At 48.6% G+C, this 463-nt stretch overlaps 1 protein-coding gene across 1 annotated transcript; it reads left to right on the plus strand.

The window, feature by feature from the left end:
• Nucleotides 1–3: 3 nt before the first annotated feature.
• LOC104774978 (pentatricopeptide repeat-containing protein At2g20710, mitochondrial-like) lies at nucleotides 4–459 on the plus strand (the record flags this gene model as incomplete). Its single annotated transcript, XM_010499324.1, has 1 exon — nucleotides 4–459. A coding segment is annotated over one exon (456 nt), but the record flags the coding sequence as incomplete, so codon positions are not given.
• Nucleotides 460–463: the final 4 nt, after the last annotated feature.

The following is a 463-nucleotide window of genomic DNA, read 5'->3' on the forward strand; positions in this document are numbered from 1 at the left end:
AAGTGGGAGGGTATGATTCAGGAAAAATGGGTCACATTCTTCTTTCCTGGCTTGGCCTACATTCAAGCTGGCTCTAAGGAAAAGGGTCTTGCTTTGCTTCGTAGGTCAGAAGAGCCTTTGCTTGGTGCTGCCTGCAGAGATTCCATCTACGCGGGTCTCATCCTTGCTTATTGCTCAGAGAACCTCACTGATGACGTTTCCCGTCTCTGGAACTTGGCCAAGGCCTACGGGATTTCCTTTGACAGCTCCACTTGTTCTCGCATCATCTCTTCATTTACAAAGTCTGGCAATCTCGATGAGATTCTCCAAGAGTGGGATGACTGTCCCAGTCTTGATCTCAAGGACTTTGGTTTCCAGAACAGATGCGCCAAGGAGGAGGCCGAGAAGGTTGTGAATATGCTTGGGAAGAAGCAGACCAAATGGGAGAGTTTGGCTCACAAGGTACCTAATTTAGTGGAGGATG

The sequence above is a fragment of the Camelina sativa genome, unplaced genomic scaffold, assembly GCF_000633955.1.
Source record: "Camelina sativa cultivar DH55 unplaced genomic scaffold, Cs unpScaffold07441, whole genome shotgun sequence".
Taxonomy (NCBI): domain Eukaryota; kingdom Viridiplantae; phylum Streptophyta; class Magnoliopsida; order Brassicales; family Brassicaceae; genus Camelina; species Camelina sativa.